The sequence below is a fragment of the Ostrinia nubilalis genome, chromosome 14, assembly GCF_963855985.1.
Source record: "Ostrinia nubilalis chromosome 14, ilOstNubi1.1, whole genome shotgun sequence".
NCBI lineage: Eukaryota > Metazoa > Arthropoda > Insecta > Lepidoptera > Crambidae > Ostrinia > Ostrinia nubilalis.
This window is the reverse complement of record NC_087101.1, coordinates 3,766,905-3,787,350: the sequence shown is the minus strand read 5'-3', so window position 1 is coordinate 3,787,350 and position 20,446 is coordinate 3,766,905. Positions and strand designations below refer to the sequence as shown.

The following is a 20,446-nucleotide window of genomic DNA, read 5'->3' as shown; positions in this document are numbered from 1 at the left end:
TTTTAAATTTTCATACAAAATATTTTTTATAAAATCCGATTTGTATGAAAATTAAAATAATTAAAATGAAGATATTAATTTTCTGACTTCACCATACCATTTATATGCCCATGTTAACATGGGCTAGTGTCGGCTCATATACCCATTTACCTAACACCCTGTATAGGCAGGATCTGCAACTTGACCGCCAATAAAAACCTAACCAGTATTGGTCAATTCTAGAAATTGGGCTCAGTAGTGCAAGTTCTTCTTGCTACCTATTATTCACCACCTAAGACATAGCAGGCTCCATTATGATAATTAGCGCAATCAAAATCAGGAAGTGATATTTACTCGTAGTTATTGGGTCAACTAAGTAGATCGATGCACAATTCATGATAATGTCAGCACCATTTTAGTGCAGTATTGTTTAGAAATTAATTGTAGATCAAAAGTTATCGATCGGTGATCAGGACCGAAAGTCGTAAAAACTCATAAAACTCATTTATTTTTGCAAATAGGCTTTGAAAAGCACTTTTACACGTCCCAGTATTAACCCTACCACTGCTTCGGGACCAGTGTAGTAGGAGAACCGACGATCTGGTGAAGGTTGGAGGAAGCACCATTGCATCCAGAATCCAGATACAGACAGCGCAGGACCGGTCAATATGAAATTCCTTGGGGGAAAAATTTCCAAGCGTGGACGTTGGTTTTTTTTTTTTTTTTTTTTTTTTTTTTTTTTTTTTTTTGAAGGGACGCGCGCTGGTAGCTTGAGTAGCTTTTCCAGCTTCAACGGGCAGAGTGGCGAGTACAGAAGGTACTCTAGCCGTTTGGCGATCGTCGGTGCGCGTGCCGACGAGGCCGAGTGTGGGCTTCGCGAAGCGAAGCCCAGGCTCGTCCGCGTCGGTCGCAGACCGACGTTCGCGATCGGGCCGTATCGAGCGCATAAGGCGCCCGATCAGTGGCGAACCCAACTAGAGGGTTGCCCACCGCGGTGTTGGACCAAAGTCCAGCCTACGGCGGGCTCACTCTAGTGGGCCCGATCGAGGGGACTACGGACGCGGCCTGAGGGCGCCACGGTAGGCTCGGACCTCGGCTCAGGCCGTGTCCGGGGGACGGATAGGGTGTGTGGACGTTGGAGCGGTCCATTCCGTATTTATGGGGAGCGGCTATCTCCGTCCCGCTTTCACATGCTATTGCTATCCCTGTCTTCGGGAAATCCACAGATTTTGCTAATTTTCTCCAACTGGCAGGTAGTTTTACAATGGTTTCTTATTTTCTACAGATGCGTAATTAAATTATCTACATTGTACAAAAAGTTTCATCTTAAAATTCCCAAAATTGGCGAAGTTATTGACAAAAAACCTAAAACGGCTCTCTTTACGGTATTGCCTCGCGCAACGGACCATCCGTGCAAGACAAGGACAAAACATATTGCTATCTCACGCTCTAGAATGTTCGAAGCGAGAGGTCCGATATTTCCGTCTCGTTTCTTCTCTATTTTTTCCTGAACATTCCAGATTTTCCAGAAAAGTGTGAAAGAAAGAGAAGCTATTTTGACCTGAATGTCTCCAACTTCCTCATTGGCCCTAGAGCAATTCCAAGTATACCATCAATAAAAGCCTAATTAGAGTCATTAAACCTCTCAGTCATTCAATTAGAGCCATTAGAACTTCATAACTATGAGTTGTTTTCTATGTGTAAGCTGAGGACACGTGTCTCCAGCTGACACATCTGTATCTTCGTAAATATTTATGCTACGATAATGTATTATACCTCAAAAATTACAGTCGAATCCAAATAGTAGGCTTTCCACTTTTCAAGACTTTAGCTCAAATACTGTTAAAACCACGATCAAAAAACTATGTGCGAGCTGGAGTACCGTGTCTCCAGCTTACACATCTGTATCTTCGTAAATATTTAAGCTACATCAATGTTTTATATCTCATAAATTAAAGTCGAATAAAAAAACCCGACTTCAATTCTTTCAAAGCTTTATTTCGAACCGTTTTCGAACTACGAACCGATACGTATGTGTAAGCTGGTGACACGTAACACACGGTGGATTATTAAAACCGTATAAGTTAGAGTTGCGTTTTAAAGATCAAATAATTCGTTATAATTAAAGTACACACGAGACATAATTTCAAATCTCTAGGCCTCTTAGTTTCAGAATTAAAAGCCAAAAACTATTTTCCCGCCAAATAATTCAAATAATATGGGTCGACTGCGACGTTGCCGTTCCGTGCGTCCACTAGAGCAGTCGAATTTGAACCTAAAAACTAGTACTGTTTGAATCATTTTTATTTGTAGTTTAAATCATTTAATTTCGATTATAAGAATTTTAGACTAGGAGCCGGCTGACTTCTGTATTGAGTACCTAATAACCTATAAAATATTTTGATAATAAGTTTTTATTTTGATCACAATGTTTTATTTAATCGAGGCAAAAACATTGCATCTATACTAATATTATAAATGTGAAAGTAACTTTGTCTTGCTTTCACGCCTAAACCACTGAACCGATTTTGATGAAATTTGGCATAGAGATGGTTGAGTCCCGGGAAAGGACGTAGGATAGATTTTATCCCAGTTTTTGAAATATGATAAAGATTTTCATCATTATCATATTATCATCTGAAAATTATAAATAACTTGAAAAAATCGAGTATTCGTATAGCCCTAGTGATACTCTACCTCTGGGCTTCGGCTTGACAGTACTTCAATCAATTTTTTCCTCTCTATCATTAATACAATCAATTCTTTCCTCTCTATTATTTTAGGTGCCTTATGTACGTATAGATTACGCACATTCTTTTTATATGAACGTAAGGGTGGGATTTAGGGGGTCACAAAACCGGTTTTACCGAAACCGAAAAAAAAACTGTATTCAGACATGGCAAAACCAGGTTATTCTTGGAAATATAATAGCTAGAATGAAATACTAAAATAACAATCAAAAACGTTTTTATTCAGCTTGATTATTATCACAGATCAATTAACATTTTTAATAATTAAGGTAGATACACTTTACTAGAAATCCGATGATCTACGTTCTTGTCGGGTATCACTAATGAAATAAAATTCCTACTTCATAAAACTAATTAATCAGGTAAATATTTATCACAGATCGATCAACTTTTAATAACCTAGGTAGGGTAAGGTGGGGCACAATGTTACACGGGGTACAATGTTACAATGCATATTTCTCCGTCCCTTTCTATTAGTTGTATGATGAGCTCTCTTATGAGCTTGACAAACGTGTATACCAACATCATACAACTAATAGAAAGGGACGGAGAAATATGCATTGTAACATTGTACCCCGTGTAACATTGTGCCCCACCTTATCCTATACTTTACTGTGTAGTAGAATACTGGTGATCCACGGTCGGGTCGGGGAGTTTCCGGCTTTTTTTTTTTTTGAAGGGACGCGCGCTGGTAGCTGGAGGAGCTTTTCCAGCTTCACCGGGCAGAGTGGCGAGTACAGAAGGTACTCTAGCCGTTTGGCGATCGTCGGTGCGCGTGCCGACGAGGCCGAGTGTGGGCTTCGCGAAGCGAAAGCGAAGACGTTCGCGATCGGGCCGTAGATTCCGGCTACTGGGACCGCAATTAACTGGGACAGTGGTCCCAGTCGCTGGATCGATAAAAATTAAATATTTTTCTTCCAGCGACTAGGTTCACTCATAGATAACTTAAAAAAATATATTATTCAAGCCAAAATCGGTATCGTACTAAAAGGACAATGACCAAAAGTGGTCCAAATGTCCACCACTAATGAGACCTATATTGGCTTATGGTCCATTAAATAGAGATTAACTTTCAGTATGGGACGAAAAATAAATAAACTGTCAGTAAAAAGTTATGACTGTATGAAAAATTGTAGTAGTTTACGCGCTAATCTCAGGAACTACTGGTCCGATTTGAAATATCTTTTTGTTATGGATAGCCCATTTATCAAGGATGGTTTTAGGTTATATAACATCACCCTACAACCAATAGGGGCGGAGCAGCGACCACCCGACCATAATTCCAATATTGTTGTCTTTCTTCTGAGTTTTCTTTTTCTTTTAGCGAGAATCTAACACGGCACACTAAGCGACATGACATAATATGCATAGATTAATCCGAAATGTGCGATGGATAGAATGATATCAAGAACATTAATTTTCAGATGAAAAGGTAAAAACATGACTTTTCATTCAGTCATAACTTTTTACTGACAGCATATTTTTGATTGCGGTTTGGTTATAATGAATCAGTATTTAGTAGACTATTTTACTACATAGGTGGTGGTTGACATTTGGACCACACTCCATACATTTTTGGTCATTGTCCTTTATGAATGGTCCCAGAAAAGTATTTAATTTTTACTGATCTGGCGATTGGGACCGCGGTCCTAGTTGATTGCGGTCCCAGTTGGCGGAAACCTCGGGTCGGGTATCACTCATCCATCAGAGATTCGTAAATCTAATTAATCTATTTAATTACCACAGATAAATCATATTTTACTAATTAAATCACCTAAAAGTAACCTTTTCATTAGTGTAACCTAAAAGTAAACCAAAGCAGTTCAAAAATCAGCTAAAAGGTTACAAAAGTAACCTTCTGGCAACACTGACTGTTTCTCAATATTGCAGTCAACTGTCATCTTTTTTTTTAATACAAGTTTTACGGCTATGGATATAGATCCTTACGGCCAATTCTGTGCAAATGCTGTGTTTCGTCTATTTTGTGATGTCTTATTTAGTGATTGTGATTTGTGATGTTAATGTTGTTAATTTTTTTTTTTTCAACAAAAGAAGAAGAATTCAATGAGGGCTTTCGCGATTGGAAAATCCGCCAGATGGCAATACGTAGACGCGAGGTCCAAATGCTGCGTGATTGGTGGATTTTGACATATCTGTCAATGTCATGCAAAATCTGTTTGTAACCATAGAGCAAAATACAGGGTGGAAACGATAAGTGATCTCACTCGATTATTTCTAAACTATACAAGATATCAATAAACTAGTTATTGATCCTGAAAGTGCTTCATGAGCTCTATCAAACGGTATTAATAATAGGTTACAGAATAAACTGGATCTATCCGAAACTTCAATGTTTCCAGCTTCCATACATTTGGTAAAGTCACATTATTTTAAAAACTACATATGATATCGTAAAACTGATTACTGATTCTAAAAGTGCTTCACAAGCTCTATCCAATGGTATCAATAATAGGTTACAGAATAAACTGGATCTAACCAAAAATTCAATGATTCCTTCTTCCATACATTTAGTACTACCACAGTCATGACACTCATCTCTTGACAATATTATAGCAAGTAAAGCCTAAAACCAATGTTTTTATTTAAAATAAGAATACAATTTACGAGTTTATTTTAAGTATTTATTATTAAATTAAAAAAATTACACTTCTAATATTGTGTGTCTGGCATACATTTAGTATGGAAGCTAGAAACATTGAATTTTCAGATAGATCCAGTTTATTCTGTAACTTATTATTGGTACCGTTTGAAAGAGCTCATTAAGCACTTTCAGAATCAGTAACCAGTTTTTTAATATCTTGTATAGTTAAGAAATAATCGAGTGAGATCACTTTCTTAACGTTTCCACCCTGTATAGTTGTTGCCCATTTTTGCCACTTGACGTGGCAGAATCGTGGGACTTCACGGTATTTAAATAAAAATTAAAGTGGTTGCGTTTAGAAACGCCACAAATATTTGAGTCTTTGGAAACAAGTTCGTTATTATACTTGTATATTAAAATATAATTTTGTTTTACCTAGCTTTTTCTTATTAATAAAATATAGGTTATTAAGTACTCAATACAGAAATCAGCCGGCTCCTAGTCTAAAATTCTTATAATCGAAATTAAATGATTTAAACTACAAATAAAAATGATTCAAACAGTACTAGTTTTTAGGTTCAAATTCGACTGCTCTAGTGGACGCACGGAACGGCAACGTCGCAGTCGACCCATATTATTTGAATTATTTGGCGGGAAAATAGTTTTTGGCTTTTAATTCTGAAACTAAGAGGCCTAGAGATTTGAAATTATGTCTCGTGTGTACTTTAATTATAACGAATTATTTGATCTTTAAAACGCAACTCTAACTTATACGGTTTTAATAATCCACCGTGTGTTACGTGTCACCAGCTTACACATACGTATCGGTTCGTAGTTCGAAAACGGTTCGAAATAAAGCTTTGAAAGAATTGAAGTCGGGTTTTTTTATTCGACTTTAATTTATGAGATATAAAACATTGATGTAGCTTAAATATTTACGAAGATACAGATGTGTAAGCTGGAGACACGGTACTCCAGCTCGCACATAGTTTTTTGATCGTGGTTTTAACAGTATTTGAGCTAAAGTCTTGAAAAGTGGAAAGCCTACTATTTGGATTCGACTGTAATTTTTGAGGTATAATACATTATCGTAGCATAAATATTTACGAAGATACAGATGTGTCAGCTGGAGACACGTGTCCTCAGCTTACACATAGAAAACAACTCATAGTTATGAAGTTCTAATGGCTCTAATTGAATGACTGAGAGGTTTGATGACTCTAATTAGGCTTTTATTGATGGTATACTTGGAATTGCTCTAGGGCCAATGAGGAAGTTGGAGACATTCAGGTGCTATTTTGTGGAAGTGAGAGATCAGACAATGCAAGAAAGAGGCCTACCGAGTGAGTAAGCGAGAGAGCCTGATGGTTTTCGCTACGGTATTGCCTTTTTGGCGAAAATTTCATGTTCATTTTCTTAATTAGGAAACAGATTAATTAGCTAATTTGCACTATTTGACATGATGCTGCCAACATTAATCTTGACTATTCTTGACGTCGCTAACAGAACTGATTTATAGTTATTTGCTAGAATAGAAAAATTTGGGCTAAGTAGAAGATGGCACATCGAAATTAACAATGACACATCTTATCTACTTAGGTGAGCTTATTTATTTGTATTTTATTTAAATACTTTATTGCAAAAATAATGTACAAAGGCGGACTTAACGCTAAAAGCATTCTCCGCCAGTCAACTTTTGGGGTCATGCATAGGGGTGAGTTCGGTGCAGGTAACATAGGATTGTGAAAAAAAGAAATAAATGCTTTTAATATTTGTTATTATATGTATAAATATAAAACGTCTCAAAATAAACCATTGGCATAGTATTGTAATAAGGGTTATTTTGTAACAATTTATGAATGATAATAATGTAGGTACCTACTTTACATTGAAGGTTGATATGAGATTTGAACTCATCACAAGATTGAATGCATTTCGGATCAGCATAAAAATACTTACGAGAGTATGTGGAATTATATAAATCCCATATTGGCAGTAAATTCTAGCTAGATCATCATTAATAAAATTAGTATAAGGCTAGTATCTATAGTTAGCTACAATTTTACTATCGGTATCCTTATAACTTGTAGCCATTTTCAGCAGTAGGTAATTAGGTTGGTATACTTAATTAATCGACTCCAAATGCCTTTGATGATTAATACTTTCTTAAATTAAAACGTTGGCGGTATCTTACGCGGTATTAAAAGCTCAGGTGAGGAGACTATTTTTCCAAGCAAATTGCTGGCTTAAATGAGATTTTTCACGTTTGGAAACTGGCAAAGCGCTAATGGATTTACTCAGAACGAGTTCCGTGTTTTGATTAGTTTTGATAATAATGGTTGGTTCGATGATGTTGATTTGATAATGTTTGTAGGGAACTAGGTATGTAGGTATTTGTTCAGCGACTCAACTTCGAAGTTGAAGAGGAAAAAGATGTGAGCATTTTTCCTCTTTACGTACTTAGACCTACGTAAAGATGTCAGGATTTTTCTTCTTTACGTACCTACTTACGTAGACCTACGTAAAGATGTGAGCATTTTTCCTCTTCAACTTCGAAGTTGAGTCTCAATCTCAAAGATTGTAAGAGAAGTTAACTAAATTAAGTACCTACTAGGTGAAAGTTTATTAGTTCCAGTCCACTAAGTAAAAAGCCAGGGAAGAAGTCTATTAATTAAATTTTAATTTAAGTTAAATTTTTACCAAACCGAGTTAGGAACAGACCAAAGACTCACAAACACCGCTTTAAAAAACTACCGCGGAACCCTAAAAAGTGCAAAATGAATCACCGCGGCTATAACCGAGGTTTTTAATTAAAATTCTGCTCTCGCGGTCCGGCGAATGAATAGTCCCATTCTAAGACTAATTCTTTTTGCCACCTTATCGGAGGAAGCACTTCCACTAAAGTTCTTAGCGTTCTTTTTTATTAGATGAATGCAGCAGTGACTTTGAACTTTTTCAGTTTAATGTCAACACTTTCATTCTAGTAGATTTTTGTTTTTCATGATCTGAAAAACAAAAATCCTACTTGTATTTTTTATTTATTTGGTAACCATGATTCACTTCACGGTTACTCTCATTTAGGTGCTAGATTATTGCAATATGTAAACTCAGTTTTTGTAGGACGTAGGTTGATGAATTACTAGTAGTGCCATCTATCGTTTTTGCCGAGTAAAGCACGCTTCGTTGCGCCATCTATCTTTACTATTCTGTAAACTACTGTGAAAGCAAGCACAAGCAATAGAAGTCTTTGGAAAATGATAAGAGATGGCGTTGTTAGGTCGGTAAAACAGTACAGAAATATGACAGAATGAAACATTATCTTTCAATAGAATAAACCAATAGCAATGAGGTGATAAGATTTTTGACCAATCAACGCTTGCTATATCTTATCCCTCCTTATTCATTTTATATTCTTGCCCAATCAACAGCTTACGTCAATGTCGTTTATCATTCATGATTCATTCATTCTGTCCATCTGTCAAAAATCAAAATTTAGCAAATATTTGGTCAAATTCTGCGAATTCTTGTTCATTTTAGAAAAATCATTAGAATTTTGCATTCGAGATAGTAAATCAGGTTTTCTTCGAAGACTATTCTGTAGATCGTTCCAAGAAAAAATCTGCGGTCGTTATGTTACGACCGATTTGCACCATCGGTCGTCGAATTTCTTTCGAAAGGAAATCTAAGGAATTTATCCGAACAAAAGTGGTTAAACCCAGTTCTCTCTTGAAGCCAGCGGAGAGAATTAAACTATACAATAGAGAGAACAAGGATTTATTCGGGCCTCTGTTGGAGAATAGTAAGCAGAAGAAGCAGCGTACGCGAGAAGCGGGTAGGTGTTGTATGGTTTCGCTAGCCTTGTGATTGAATTACTTTCTATAATAAGGTAATCAGGCTTATCTGCACGAGGAAATAGTTGGCTGCGATTCCCCGTCTCGTTTCAATGTTGTAGCGGCACAGAGTGCCTTTACTTTCCCTTGTGCGTCTTTGCCAATTCAAATCATATGACATTACGCTGTTGGCGCCGTACGCTATAGGTACACTCGTATAATTTTATCTGTTTTCAGCTAAAAATAGATCACATCAAAACAACGGCGCGACAGCCACAAACGAAAATACGCTCAAGTTAGAAAGTGAGCGGGATGTGGTAGCAAGCTACTCTAAGTTTAGTGTGTACCCTGAGAAAATAACCACGATGTGGCAGAATACGAAGAATTTAGTGAACTTTGTTGGTGTTTTGTTGAACAACACAACAGTGAGAGGGTTAAAGACTGTAGTGCCAGTGAATGCAGCGAGGAGCTCACCTGCACAGCCTGGGTATGCGAGTGAAGACAGAATACTGCAAATTAAGCAGCATAAGAATGATTTTGCTGAGCAGTATCCTTCTGTTACCTTGATCCTGAACAAAACTATGACTGAAGACTCACGGACTGCTTTGGAGAAATGGAAACAAGAGAGGATCGCTGAAATGGGAGAAGAAGAATTCAATAAATTCTACCAGGGTATGTTTGTTTCTTTAATATTTATTTTTCAACTGTTGTATTTAATTCTTCATTAATGTGTACATTTCTGCACCTGTAACATTTTTAATCCCTGAAAACAACACCGCCATGGCAATTTAAATCAAAAATGGTAGGCAACCTTGAAGAATGGTAGATAATTTAATCAGTGACACTGCATAAACAACAATTGCAAACAATTAAGGCTGGTACGAAGCAGCTATTCGTGTATTAGAATTTATTAGCACTTGATATAGGTGTACAATTTTGATTGCTCAAATATTTTGAGCTTGAATTACTAAACTACCTAACAATAGAAATGAAAGTTCTTATGCCTTAATAGTCAGTATTTTAGGTAAAGTCAATACTTTACCCAAATACATGTGTACATCCTTCTAATGACTTAATTAACATTATAACATCTAGTGACATGCAATAAAATTATCGAATTTGAATTAATTCATATTTTTCTAACTTAATTGTACCTATTCTAAAATAACAGTCAATTTTGTGGCATTTTGATAAACAGTGACACATGTATGAGTACATTGTATCATTGGACTTGAGAACATAATTTATTTTATTTTAATCTAACTAATTGCTATTTTATTGTAGTAATAATAGTATCTGGTATTGATGTATGAAAAGTGATCGGTGAGTGTACAGTCACTTGAAAACTAGAATTCTCAAGGGTAAACTAGCTTGGTGCAGTTGTTGTGGCTGTCTCACCGATGACCTCCAAAATTTCTTGTACATGACATTTACATGTGATTTGTTATTCCTTCATTGTTATTCTTTAAACAATGATGAGTCTATAACAATAAAATGAAAAACCATTACTTGTTTTTAGATGCGTTAACTTTGGAATAGGAAGCAGAAAAATAATGTAAAATTTTCTTATTTAAATTATTAAAAATATTTAGGATTAACCTTATTCTGAATTTAATTAATATAATCTAGTAAGACTGGTAATATTTATGACAATTCCTGTGCTACAAAGTTATTTAAAATTAATATTTTTGGTGGCTAATTAATTGATTGCAATCAATAAAATATTGGTCTTATTCTAATTTGATTCTTTTTCAATAACTTAAACATTTCATTCCAGCTCAAATGGCAGTTGGTACCAAATTCCACACTACACTCAAGAACTACTTCACGCAGCCTCAAACACAGCTTCGTATTGAGAAGGACGTTGAAGGCGTCTGGGTGTCAGTCAGCGATGTCCTCAAAAGTATATCATCGCCCAAAGCAATTGAGTCCAATGTTGTGCATCCTGTTTTGAAGTATCGAGGAATATTTGATGCAATCGCTGATTATGAGTAAGTAACAATTTTGAAAAGGCATTATTTTGTCAACTTTTTACAATCCCGCGCACTAGGCAGCCTTACTACCGCAGCCAGTTGAACATCATCATCATCATCTCAGCCATAGGACTTTCACTGCTGAACATAGAACAGAGGCCTATGCCTCCCCCAATGCTTTCCATGTTGCCCGGTTGGTAGCGGCCTGCGTCCAGCGCCGTCCTGCTACCTTTATGATGTTACCAGTTCACCTTGTGGGTGGATGTCCCACGCTGCATTTTCCGGTACGCGGCCGCCACTCCAAACCTTGCCCCATCGGCCGTCAGTTCTGCGTACTATGTGCCCTGCCCATTGCCACTTTAGCTTGCTAATCCGTCGGGCTTGAACATAAATGACGGTGTATGGGAGCCTGCGTACTAGGCAGCCAAGAGTGTTCATATACACTATACAGGATTGGCTGCCACAGCCAGGCTGCCTAGTGAGCGGGGTCACATACTGTTTCTAAAAAAAAATTTAACTGATAGTGATGGTCCAGAATAGTAAGGAAAATCACTCACGCCCATATTTACAAACATTACTATGAGGTCTCACTGTGCGCTTGGACGCATAGGGTGAGAAACGAACAGATCACAGAGCTATAGCTATTCAACGCTGAGCGTTCGATTTGCTGCTTTACTTAGCAAGGTTCGTTTGTGAATATGGGCGTCAGATTGTTTTGCTTCTTGTTGATTCATTGAGCCTATTACACTAGTGTTGCTAGTGCAGTAAATACAGCATATCAGAATTACGGCAATATTTCTTCTATTACATAAGATTATAAGATGTCATAATGTTTGTCGTCAATCCTATTTACTTATTCTGTGGTAGTTGTAGCTAGTTTGTGTTAACGTCGATTGTAATTTATTTGCGATGTTACGCTGCGAAAACAACTTTGACCTTGAAAGGGCATTGCTCTTGTTGACAATAATTTTCTTACGCCCGTATTCACAAACATTTCTATGAGGTCTCACAGTGCGCGTGAACGCACAGAGTCACACACGAACCAATCAGGGAGCTCTATTCAACGCTGTACGTTCGATTTTCTACTTCACTTGTGCAAGTATCGATTGTGAATACGGGTGTTAAGCATAAAGAAAGTAGGTATTATGGAGCCAAATTGACAAGTACTTGAGTATAATCTTTGGAATTTTAATATGTTGATTATAATGTAAAAAGTGTTATCTGCGTATTTTATGCTACACCCACATTGCATAATATGAGACAAAAATCTGATTGATAATATCATATCAGTGAGTTTTCTTTGGATAGTAGATTTTGGAGATTTCTCTAATCTGCTTCAAAGTAACAAATTGTATTGATTGTTTTGATCCGTATCTGAAATGTAACAAAGTCCAATCTCCATTCTGATCTTTGGACATTGTAGCAAGTAGATATTGATTATTCCTGTGAATCTGAATACGAGCTCTATAACGATCTGTTGTAAATTTCGATGTGTTATGATTTACCTTCATAACCTGAGTTTTTACCCGACTGCGCCAGAAGGAATGTTATTATGATAGTAGATATCTTTTTGTTGGCAAAGTAGCTAAATTCTCATAAAGAAAAATCTGTAGAACATAATTAGCCTAGGCGCAGACCATCAACTTTTAGTTGGCCGATAGTTGGGCCCGATTTTAATTTGTATGAAGAATCAGCCGATATCAAATCGGTGTAATGTGCGCACTTCCATACACGCCTATACTAAACTATCTGCCTAAAAAAATCGGTAGTATGCGCCTAAGCATGTCAATAATTTCAATCAACTGAAGCTACGTATTTTTTACTCACATCTCTAAAGATAACTCTAATTGCTCTGAAAAACTATTATTTGCTCTTGAAACATTGTTAAACATGATAATGCTTTTTATTGGCAAATGTCCAGAATTTTATCAAGTTCACGAAAACAAACATTCTGTGACAAAATACAATTAACGCTTTCTTGTGACGCAATTGTTATCGTATTTGGTGAAATACTTACTGATAAGGGTCGCAAAAGTCAAGTTCGAGATTGGGATAATGTATTGTTCTGCATTCCTTGATAAGTTGACCTCTTATCGGTTGTTTATCAAGGTTCTTGACTTTCTTAAAACTCATACACCCTCTCACAAACGGTGCTTGCTTAAATGAAGCAGCAACGCTATGCGAAGTCGAACGCACAGCGTTGAATAGAGTTCTGTGATTGGTTTGTGTGTGTCACTCCGCCACTCAAGTATTGTCTGTGAATAGGTTTTTGAGACCCTATGCGTCCACGCGCACTGTGAGAACTCATAGTAATGTTTGTGACTACGGGTGATAGCCTACTGATTTGTTCAGCCACGAGTAGCAAAATGATAAGTATAATCAGGTTTATCAAACTGGTATCGAGTAGGTGTATTTACATGAAGTAGGTAAAAATGTCTTTAGGCCGATACTAGGGCAATGACATAGTAGGAGTGAAATTGCAGAGGTGTAAATCTGTTTGTAATCGTTAAAATTCTATTGTCTTTTCATACTAGTTTGCCTGGCGATTTCAAGGCGAGGCGCCTCTTATCAAAATAATATTATCACAACATTGAATCGAAGCCAGAGCTTCTATGTTAAATTAAATACCTTGGAAGTACGTAATTGACGCGAGAGGTGCCTGGATGCGGGCGGCGCAGGACCGGTCTTTGTGGAAATCCTTGGGGGAAGCCTTTGTCCAGCAGTGGACGTCATTCGGCTGAAACGAACGAACGTAATTGAATGATTTAATCATTGGGAAAGGCCTACGTTCCGCAGTGCATCCTGTGGCTGTAATGAAGATAATGATGAATGCTTTAGTCGTTTCAGCCAAATGACGTCCACTGCTGGACAAACGCCTCCCCCAAGGTTTTCCATAATGAACGGTCCTGCGCTGCCCGCATCCAGGCTCTTCCCGTGACCTTTACCAGATTGTCGGTCCACCTAGTAAAAGGCCTGCCCACGCTACGTCTTCCAGCCCGTGGTCGCCACTCGAGAACTTTCCTTTAGTGTATAATATTAATCTTTTTCTTTTCAGAGACAAACCCACACTAATCGAATGGAAGAAATCCGACAAGCCACGCAAATCGATATCTTTAACATACGACAACCCTGTGCAACTAGCCGCGTACTTCGGCGCGGTCTGCAACGATCTAAACTACAAACACTTAAACGTGCGCGATGCTTTACTCGTTATCGCGTACACAGACGGGTCTAAAGCTGACGTGTATCATCTATCGACTGACAAATTGAGGGAGCATTGGGCGCAATGGTTGATAAGGCTGGAGGAATTCATGAAAACGCACGGGAAAGACTCGGAGAAGATTCTGAAGGGAGGGAAGCGGCTGTTCGAGGAAGATATCGGGAATCTCCAATAAATTAGGGTAAGATTTTTTAAATCCCTCTCAATCAATGAGGGCTATCGTTTCAGCGCTCACCAGTTGGCGCCACTGTAGAGTAAGGTCCTGTCACTTGCTAGTAGCGAAGACAGTGGCGCCAACTGGTGAGCGCGAAAGTGGTAGGAGGACTATCGCATTTGCACTCATCAAGATGGCGCCACTGTAGAGTAAGGTCCTGTCAATCGCCAGGGGTGCCAACTGTTGAGTATAAAAACGATAGCCCTCATTAACCTAACCTAACTAAGACTTAACAACTTGTATACTGCATGATCGAATCAAAAATGAGGAGATCCGTAGGAGAACCAAAGTGACTGACATAGCCCGCAGAATCGCTAAAATCGAGTGGCAGTGGGCGGGGCACATAGCTCGTAGAGCTGATGGCCGCTGGGGCAGGAAAGTTCTTGAGTGGCGACCACGAGCCGGAAGACGTAGCGTGGGCAGGCCTCCCACTAGGTGGACCGACGATCTGGTGAAGGTCGCGGGAGGTGCCTGGATGCGAGCAGCGCAGAACCGGTCTTTGTGGAAATCCTTGGGGGAGCCCTTTGTCCAGATCAGTGCCTGAGGGTGTGGAAGTGGCACGGGAGGGTGTTTTTGTAACGTCAAATGTCAGCGAGACTTCAGATATACTTCATGTTGTTTTATTTATTTATTTATTTAAGGACAACCAACAAAACATACACCATACATTCACAGTTTCCTTATAAATAAATTAAGCTAAGGTGTTGCCTTAATTAAAGGTTGCCACGACCTGCACCGAATGTTGGATAACAATAACGTTGCCAAAGTGACAGAATGCAAAACAATAAATTATTAACAAACCGTCGGAGTATACAATTCAGAAATTTGTTTTTTGAATTTACGTAGCGAAGATGACATATCAACGCTGGCCCCGGATGAACGTGACAGGTTGCTAAATTGTGACTGAATCCTGTTAATAGAGGAGAAATGACCCAGATTTGTCCTAAAACCATTTGCTTTAAACGGCAGATACCTGGACAACCGAACTAGTTTGAAGGGAACATTGAATTTAATCTGTTTAACAAGATCAGGACAATCTATGTAACCATTTATTATTTTATATAGGAATAGACTATCCAATATTTTCCTGCGGTCTTCCAAGCTATTCAGTTTAAAATAATTTAGGCGTGTATTGTAGCTAGGGAGCTGTTTAGCTAATTTATGTTGATATGACAAATGCCAAAGAAATCTCTTTTGTATTGATTCAACTCTGCGTTTATGTATTTCATAAAAAGGAGTCCAAAGGACACTACCATACTCTAATCCCGACCGAACCAGTGAGTTGAAAAGAGCAATTTTGCTAGATGCCTTTCTGAAATCCCGACAGTTTCTAAGTATGAAACCGAAATTATATGTTCTGTCACGTTGTAATATGTCAATGTCCCCTCCCGTGCCTCTCCCATACCTCAAGCATTGACTGAGTTAAGCTAATAATAATAATAATGTATTTTTAGTTTTTTTTTATAATTTACATTGTAAAAAAAATATTTAAAATAAGAAGGAAAATGAATAAAGAGATAATAATAAGCCCAGTAACCAGTCCATCCATCCTTCATTCATAACCCTAGTCCATTCTCCAATAACTGCAATAGCTCCTGTGCACAGGCTGGGGATGGTCTCTGGCTACATCCCATGATATAGTCAGAGACTAGATCCAGCATGTGCACCACTTTCACTTTTGTCGATTATTTTGCGCTTAAAACGGCCTCTACGTGTTGGATCTGTATCCCCACGCAAGCCTTATAAAGGACCGGGCCACTTTTGACCCGTGAGCTCCAAAGCGTACAAACATAATAATAATAAATAGTTTATTCCATAATATAAAACGGTTTACAATAATTAAAATATTGACCAAACTTCCTTTTAGGTAAAAATATACCTGTGCCAGGAAGTGAGGCTCTTCTATATCTAGGTATTTTGTTACTTATCTAAACACTCTTGTTTTGGAATAAAATAAAAACTAAGTTACATTACATATTAAAATACACTTTTTTCCAGTTCGGGGGTAGAACCAAAAATAGTTGGTAACCGTTCTAATAGACCTTTAGATAACTAATAAAAATATTTAAACGTATTATTAACTGTATGTGACACTCTTCTTAAAATGATATTTGGCCCCAGTGGAATTTGAACCCACAACTTCAGCTGGTATTGTAGTATTTTAATTGCTTGATTTACGTCATTTTGTCTTAAAATACTTTTTTACTTAGAAATAATGCTTCATACTTCTTTTTCTTTATTTTACAGAAGGTCTCAGCTCGAAGATTTATGAAGAACCAAACCGAAACCTTTTCGAGGAAAACGCGTACTGTGTCGTTACAAACCTGGTATTTATATAAATATTTCTTATAATTTGTATAATATCACATAGTTGAGAAAGTTGCCAGTTATCCAAAAATAATGAAAATTAATTGGGACAGTGTGTTGTTGCAATTAATGCGAAGGGAAATTACCGTATTTCATTTAAGTGCGATAGTGCTTATGGCAATCGAAGGCCTTAGCCTGCTTTCATATTAAAAGTTTTTATGTAAAACATTATACTGAATTTTAGGGAATGTTCAAGTTTTGAGATTGTTGGTGAGAACGGGCTCGAACGATGTAGGAAAGCGGATGTTAGAATGAGAAAGAAAGACACTCGAAACTTTGTTCCTTTTTATGTGGCAAGACTTGTATTGAGTTTTTTTTATCTTATTTCTCTCCTACCGTGTGAAGAAAATTAAAATGCAAGATTTTTTTTTAAAACTGAACCTTTACATAAAACAGTGGCCAAAGAAATAGCAACATTATCCAGACATTTTATTCACAAAGAGAAAAATTATAGCCAGTTTTCTTTGATAAACGTCAATATTGATTAAAATATTACGAAATAAAATAACATCAAAATTACATGCAATACTTTTTGGTTGGTGATCATGTTGTATTTGAGGCAAATAGTTAATTCCAAGTTCGAAAAAAATAGGTTGTGTTGCCAGATAATTATAACATGAATAAGGTAAGTTTTTTAGACTTGTATCATGAAACGTCACTCAAGTGGGAATGTAAACTTAAACCAATCGAGATTGAATTCAATTTTGAGTGAAATGTTTCAGAATACGAGATATATTATATTCTTACTGTAAGATCTGTAGTCTACTGGTATTTTGTTTAGAACTTATGCTTTACTTAACTCATAGTACTTTAAGTAGGTACACGTTACGATACATTTCAGTTTTATGATTTTATTTTTTTACCAAAATTGTCGCAATACTTTTATTACTGTTAAAATGTTCAACATCACATGTTACAGTTTTGGTTAAAAAATAAAGAAGAAACTCCGACCATTTCTCGTACTAGAATTTTTATGTAACAATTTATAATGTGTATTTTCAAATTACATTTATAAATTAGTTCTCTGCAAAAATAATCCTCATATTATTAGATTTTCTTGTTTGTACAGTTCATTTCATACGAGCTGCAGTATAAAGCATTGGACTCGCTCGACTGTATAGTCTGGTCTGTGAGCACGTAGAATTTTGTCCAATGACCCCAAGCTACCCATCCTTATCGCTTGCGCGTAATTATGTTACTGTCACGTTCGCACACTCACTGCGGGCGCCCGTCGCACAGTCGCGACAGCAATATAATTAAGCGCGAGCGATAAGGATGGGTAGCTTGGGGTCATTGGTCAAAATTCTACGTGCTCACAGACCGGGCTTTAGATATTTTTGAGGTGGACTGTACTAACGACAAAGGCGCGGTTTCCACTAAAGCGGAGCGGAAAGAAATATTTTGAATGACCAATCACATTTCATTCACTTTGAATGAAACTGACAATATGAAATGTGATTGATTAATTCAAAAAAATTTTCGCTCCACCTTGGTGGAACCGGGCCTAAGCTATTTGGAAATGTTAATTGTATTCATAAGAATTTAATATTAGCTTTGGTTAAGTTTTGTAATTGTATACCAAATATTATCAATTGCCTAGTCAGCCTCCATCATACAGACGACAGTACATCAAGCTAACACTGTGGCTTCTTATGCCATTGTATTATGGGCTATTTTGCAACAAAATTGTAAAGCTTGATATGCTGCCGGCTGTACATCGGTACAAACATCTGTAGCCATTTTGAACAATATACGCGTGTGTAATCAATATAATGTACTCTTCTTTTACATAGCATTTATTAGTAATTATACCGAATGTATCCTCTGAGTATTTTAGTAATATAATAAACTTACAGTTACCCTCTTCTCTATTTGGGGAGATTAAGTTCCTTTAAAAGACATGTGTGTCAGATTATTAAAAATACAGACTGTATCGCCAAGTAGCAGTGTAAAATATCCCTGTTAAAACCTTGAATCTTATCCTAATGTCTTTAAGTTCAAATTCGACTTTAAAAGTGTATATCCATGCTTTCAAGGACAAAACAATAATCTCAACTGAAGAAATATTTCTAACGCTAAAAATAAAGAATATGGTAACTGAAAATGCTATGTTAACATTTGAATATACTTATACCACTCCAGAAACTGATTAATATCCGTTTTCGCGCCTATTGTTATTTCTTTGATAATAAATGTATTTAGAATTTTCAATATGTATTTGTTTAATTTTAATAACTTACACGTTATACTAGTAATAAAATTAAGAATACAAAATCCAAGACCCCAAGAGTAGGTATATTAGATTTGAAAAAATAAAATGTAAGTGGAATAGAAAACTAAGGCACTTTTTGTGTTTATTAATTTGAAAAATCATGAATCTTCTACACGAAATAGTGCATCTTTCCTTTCCTTTTATAGAAGTGTATAGTTGCCACCACATTTTTAACCTTATTGCTTTATCTATACATTCGAAATTGACAATGTTACTAGGTATGCAAAATCACTTGAAACCTTTGTTACAGTTAAGCTTTTACATATACAAATACATTTGTTTTTATTTCATTCAAAAATACCAAGTAGTTATGATTTTATAGGCATTCAAAGTTCGCTTAAAAATCGAGTCCCGCCGACGGTCACGTGACCCCGCGTGACGTACATTCACAGTGTCCGCTCACTAGACAACGGATATAAACATATTTAAATACATTTTTTTTTGTAAATACATACTTATTATACATATTATTATTAACACCCAGACCCATCACAGAAATTAAAATTGAACCAAACCCAAACTTGATGCGATTATGTCGTTTTATTGCGAATTACCTTCCATCTCCATCATCAGACCCTGATTACTATATAGAATTGAAGTAATCATCAATACAAAACGAACGAGCCCAAACTCGATGGATTTAAGTCATTTTATTATAGAGTTCCTATGGCCACCTTCCAGCTCCATCATCAGATCAGCTCCATGTCATCATAATATTGCATGGTCATCCAAATCACATGTGTATACGAAATTTCAGCTTAATCGGTTGTCCGGATGTGGGTCTTAATTCAGCTTGCAAGATTCCACCCATACAAATATGAGCCAGTCACTGTACTATGACGTCACGCGCATAAAATGGCGGGCCGGCCGCCGCCCGCACTTTTAAAATTAAATATTTTGGAAACTAATTGACGTATCGAAATAATTCTTTCACATGTATTTTTTATTTTTAACAGAGAATACAGAAAGCTAAAAAACAAAATTAGTGAACATTCTTCATTGCAGAAATCACAAACATGGACGTCAAAGATCACTACCATGCCACTAAAATTCATTTAAATTCTTTGAATTGTTTTTCAACTTGGATTTCCTGAACTGAAACTGAACGTTTGTCGGTACTTTACATCTTACATTGACGTATAACATGAATTTTAAGTTATCATGTTTTTTTACTTAGACATAAACCTAAACGCAGACCACTGACTTTTAGTTGGCCGAGAGTTGGGTCGGGCTGTTAAT

At 36.8% G+C, this 20,446-nt stretch overlaps 1 protein-coding gene and 1 long non-coding RNA gene across 2 annotated transcripts in view; both read left to right on the top strand.

The window, feature by feature from the left end:
• LOC135078024 (uncharacterized) overlaps positions 1-19,148 on the top strand; it is a 520,464-nt gene extending 501,316 nt beyond the window's left edge. Inside the window, exon 2 of the long non-coding RNA XR_010258559.1 lies at positions 17,574-19,148. This is a non-coding gene — a long non-coding RNA (uncharacterized LOC135078024). The remainder of the gene's footprint in view (positions 1-17,573) is intronic.
• On the top strand, positions 8,816-19,148 carry LOC135078010 (mitochondrial genome maintenance exonuclease 1-like). Its single transcript, XM_063972556.1, has 5 exons — positions 8,816-9,163; positions 9,399-9,833; positions 10,939-11,152; positions 14,190-14,535; positions 16,816-19,148. Exons 1-4 carry the CDS (start codon positions 8,962-8,964, stop codon positions 14,527-14,529), a joined length of 1,191 nt encoding a protein of 396 aa, XP_063828626.1. The 5' UTR covers positions 8,816-8,961; the 3' UTR covers positions 14,530-14,535; positions 16,816-19,148.
• Positions 19,149-20,446: the final 1,298 nt, after the last annotated feature.

Coding starts and splice junctions, on each gene's coding strand:
- LOC135078010 (XM_063972556.1), top strand. CDS start 8,962: ATGTTACGACCGATTTGCACCATCGGTCGTCGAATTTCTTTCGAAAGG. Junction 9,834..10,938: donor ATTCAATAAATTCTACCAGG/GTATGTTTGTTT, acceptor ATTTCATTCCAG/CTCAAATGGCAGTTGGTACC. Junction 11,153..14,189: donor GATGCAATCGCTGATTATGA/GTAAGTAACAAT, acceptor TTTTCTTTTCAG/AGACAAACCCACACTAATCG.